The sequence below is a fragment of the Volvox carteri genome, assembly GCF_000143455.1.
Source record: "Volvox carteri f. nagariensis unplaced genomic scaffold VOLCAscaffold_5, whole genome shotgun sequence".
Taxonomy (NCBI): domain Eukaryota; kingdom Viridiplantae; phylum Chlorophyta; class Chlorophyceae; order Chlamydomonadales; family Volvocaceae; genus Volvox; species Volvox carteri.
The window spans coordinates 53,297-57,594 of NW_003307548.1; the positions used below are offsets into that span (position 1 = coordinate 53,297).

At 52.2% G+C, this 4,298-nt stretch overlaps 1 protein-coding gene across 1 annotated transcript; it reads left to right on the forward strand.

Annotated features, from left to right (window-relative positions):
* Nucleotides 1–251: 251 nt before the first annotated feature.
* Nucleotides 252–1,134, forward strand: VOLCADRAFT_87262 (uncharacterized protein; the record flags this gene model as incomplete). Its single annotated transcript, XM_002946995.1, has 2 exons — nucleotides 252–877; nucleotides 933–1,134. 2 exons carry the CDS (start codon nucleotides 252–254, stop codon nucleotides 1,132–1,134), a joined length of 828 nt encoding a protein of 275 aa, XP_002947041.1.
* Between the last annotated feature and the right edge of the window lie 3,164 nt (nucleotides 1,135–4,298).

Genomic DNA, 4,298 nt, shown 5'->3' on the forward strand with positions numbered 1-4,298 from the left:
TATCAGCGCATCACTCCACAAAGCATAGGATGTCAAATCATCTCTTAAAGTATCGGTACAGATATGCACCAATAGCATACCTGTAAATCGCTGGGTTTTAAGTATTAGATCTATCCGATTGAGGATAGGCTCGCAGCGATTGCAAAATCTTCCATCCACTTGCGGCCATCATGGCACACCACGCTAGGGTCATCAAAAAAGGCCGGCATTGGGCGCCTGCGGCCGGCAGCAGCGCCGTGATCCACCTGCCTATGCTACTGCTGGCTGGTGGGCTGTTGCTGCTGCAGCTGCTCCCAGTGTCAGGTGCTGTCCACCCAGCGGACCCCGATGGGGCTGGCGAGCACCACGTCCTCTCTATTGCCGATTTCCACCCGCTGGGGGCCGGGTCTAGTAATTATAAGCTCAACCGAAAGCTGATGAGCGATTTCAGCGGTAAGGACGATGGTGGGAAGCATGACAATGGCTGGCCCGATGGAGAGCATGGAAAGTACGATGGCGAGTGGGAGTTTAAGTGGGACGACAAGGACAAAGTCAATTGCAAGTGGGACGAAAAGTGGGAGGACAAGGACAAGAACGACAGCAAGTGGGACGGCAAGTGGGACGGCAAGGACAAGAACGACAGCAAGTGGGACGACAATTGGGACGACAAGGACAAGAACGACAGCAAGTGGGACGACAATTGGGACGACAAGGACAAGAACGACGGCAAGTGGGACGACAATTGGGACGACAAGGACAAGAACGACGGCAAGTGGGACGACAATTGGGACGACAATGACAAGAACGACGGCAAGTGGGACGGCAAGTGGGACGACAAGGACAAGAACGACGGCAAATGGGACGACAATTGGGACGACAAGGACAAGAACGACAGCAAGTGGGACGACAATTGGGACGACAATGACAAGAACGACGGCAAATGGGACGACAAGTGACAAGAACGACGGCAAGTGGGACGGCAAGTGGGACGACAATGACAAGAACGACGGCAAGTGGGACGACAAGTGGGACGACAATGACAAGAACGACGGCAAGTGGGACGACAAGTGGGACGACAATGACAAGAACGACGGCAAGTGGGACGACAAGTGGGACGACAATGACAAGAACGACGGCAAGTGGGACGACAAGTAAGCATGACGGCAAGTAAGACAACAAGGACGGCTTGTGGGTGATTGAGGATGAAGCACGAGGGCATGATATGTAGCCGCAGAGGCAAGAAGGATGACCACGGGGTTGAGGGCAACATGAAGGATGGCAGGCGCCACGCAAGAAGTACGGGATGTTCCAGGATCAAATGTTAGTGTAGGCTAGGGACAAGGCTAGGCTTTTGCAACCCTGGCCTGGGGGAGGCATTTCATCCATGCATCAGTGGGGACGGAGATATCCCGGGCTGTTGCGTGTCACATTACCACGTTGCCCTGGTTGCCTGGAAACCGTTTGTGCTTGTGGATGCTGTAAGGATGCCGTAAGGATGTCCCTACGAATTGGAAGTGTAGGGGAGTATGAGGCGCTCTCCACGCATTGGAAATCTCGTGAGCCAGTAGGAGCCAGTGTGATCCCTGCCCTGTTTATGAGTCGCATGCCGCTAAATGGCCAGTACGCCGCTTCAACGTCTGTGCCCCAAGGTCGACAATTTTGGTTGGCTGCTTTGCTCGGTTGGCAGTTTGTGTTTTTTCGTTGAGAATTTGCTGTGGCATGATGTGGTCGTGTGGCCGTCTCATTTAAACGATTGCAGTATGCATGCCCTATATGTATACGGCAAATATCATAGTGCGCTGGATATTAGTAATGTGCAATCCGGTGGTGGTGAATGTTCTGAATGTGGTGCTTGGTTCTCAAATGTGCGGTTTTGTGATTTCCCGGGTAGCACCCCGGTAACTACGCTGTGAACTGTTATTACATACACACAGTCCAGCCCACGCTGCAGTACGATTGCAACCTTAATGTTTGATGGAGAGGCAGCAGTACAAAGGACAACTATGGCCCAGGCTTCAGGAGTGCAGGCTGGTATGCTACTGGATAGCTCGTGTTACACGGCCTCACCGTCATTGCTGCACGGCAGCAACTGTAGTATGCAGGTGGTGATACAACCATCAAATGGTGGCATCGAAAGATACCGTTTGAGACAAGTGATTTAATAAATAAAAACACCGTTGACCCCACTTGTGCTTCGCGCCGTTAATTCCCCAGTACGACGACTGGGCGTCACGATCTCCGGAAAGGAGAACGCCGTATATGAAAGTTGTTATACGGCCCCGAAGGGCTGCCCGACGACCTAAGTCCACGGTCAACGATGAAGAACAGCGGGCCATTGTACTGGAAGATAGACATAGACCCCTTCCCGAAACCAGAAATACCCCGTTTGCTGATGTCTGGCCTGCTCTGAAAATTTAACTTGGTAGTTGGAAGGTTGCACTGCAGTATGGAACCTGTTGTGTACACAGGCGCATGAAACTGCATTGACATCATCCTGACCAGTAAAATGTCGTTTGACCTGTGCAGTACTCAAAAGTGAAATTTGCAAATGCAGGCCATGAAAGGTATGGTGCTAACAGAAGGTAACTGATTTATTCCTATGTAAAGGAGGGCTGGCGAGATTCCTATGTAAAGGAGGGCTGGCGAAGTTCCAATTCATGTTTTCGTGCAGTTGGCGGTGTGTTTCACATGGTTGGTGGCCGTGACCGTGTCAAAACATTTGGTTTGGGCGGGCGCGCCACCACACCACCAGAACCGCTATGCAGCTACCTACGCCGAGCACAAATCACGCATTCTCCTGATGATCGTTGAAGGCCAGCCATTTAGCTGGTCACGCAAGTCATCCCTGTTGGGGTTATGGATACACACACTGGAGTCAAGCCTGACCGTCAGTGCAGTTTTATTGTGGGGGCACCGGCACCGGCGGATTCCTCCCCGGACGCTGCCCAGCACGAAACAAGTGAAAGCCCGCATGGGCGTGGTAGGATGCCAAGCCGTTGCTGTGTTCCTTTAAAAGTCCCGAACAAGACATGGTTCACCGATGATGTTGTTGTTGTTGTTACATGGTCGTGGGTGCGTTCCCCGTACCTGCAAACCACCCTAATACGAGCCGAGGGCTCAAGGGCTGCCAGATCGCCTATAAGCACCATCCTATCTCGCACTTCCAACGAAACAAGTGATGAAGGATACTAAGGACCAAAGGAAACGCTAGAGTTGCGGTGGGACCATATGCGTTCCAGCATCCTTGCCAAGCGTTCAGGTTCCCACTTCATAGCGTCCTTCATATGCTCGAAGCGTGGGAAACCCATATCAGATCTGATTTTGTCGTACACCGGACAGTCCAGCAAAATGTGCTTCTCATCCTCGATATGGCTATCAGTGCCGCAGCAGAGGCATACTCGCTCCTCCCTAGGTATATAACGCCGTCCCTTACGCGTTCTGTTAGCCGCCAATGCCCAACAGCAAAGCCTAAACTGCATAAGCTTGCGGTTCGCTGAACGCGGGATAAACATTGTGATATGCGGAAGCACCTCCTTCCTGCCCGCTTGCTCGGCCGCCAGACCCATCCAATGCGTATACTTCGCCATTTGAATTCCTGGTTGCTTGCCGTCCGACGGGTACACGTCAGGCTGGACATCTAAACGCGTATGCTTCCAACCCCTCACTAATTGGTCCTTGAACTCCAAAACCACACCTTCTGGCATTGGCCTGTTCATCAGCCACTCCACTCGCTCGTCTACCTCGTGTAGCCCTTGCGGGGCCTCTTTCCATACGTCGTGCCCCAAAAACATAGAAAACGGAGGAGTAGTGTCCCCTTCGGGGTTGGAGAGGGACTCTGCGACCTCCTGTCGCAAAACTTTGTGTGCCACAGACCCACGCTGATGTATGTTCGGCGTCACGTCCTGGCAAATTGAACATCGACATCCGTTCTATCGAGCATGATGACAATGTTTCACCAGCTTATATCCCCCTAGATGAAAAAGGTTGGGGCATATAACTGGTGTAAACGGTAACCTACCAATTTACCAATGCCCGCCAGAGGAACTTCCAATAGCGACAGAGGAACCTGAAAAACCACGACGCATCCCTTCCCAGGGTTGGATGAGATTAGCCAGCGAAAATAACCTTTTCAAAACTCTAAAACCTCACTATCTTGCCCCATAATAAAAGTCGCAACCTATTTATTTTCATTTGGACTTCCCTCAGCAAGTACTAGCTAGCTCTGGACCGAACGCCAGTGGCAGCAGCAACAGCAGCGACACCTGTCGCCCTCGCTGCAGCCCAGACGCAGCAGCTGGCCCCTGCTGCCAGTTTGGCCA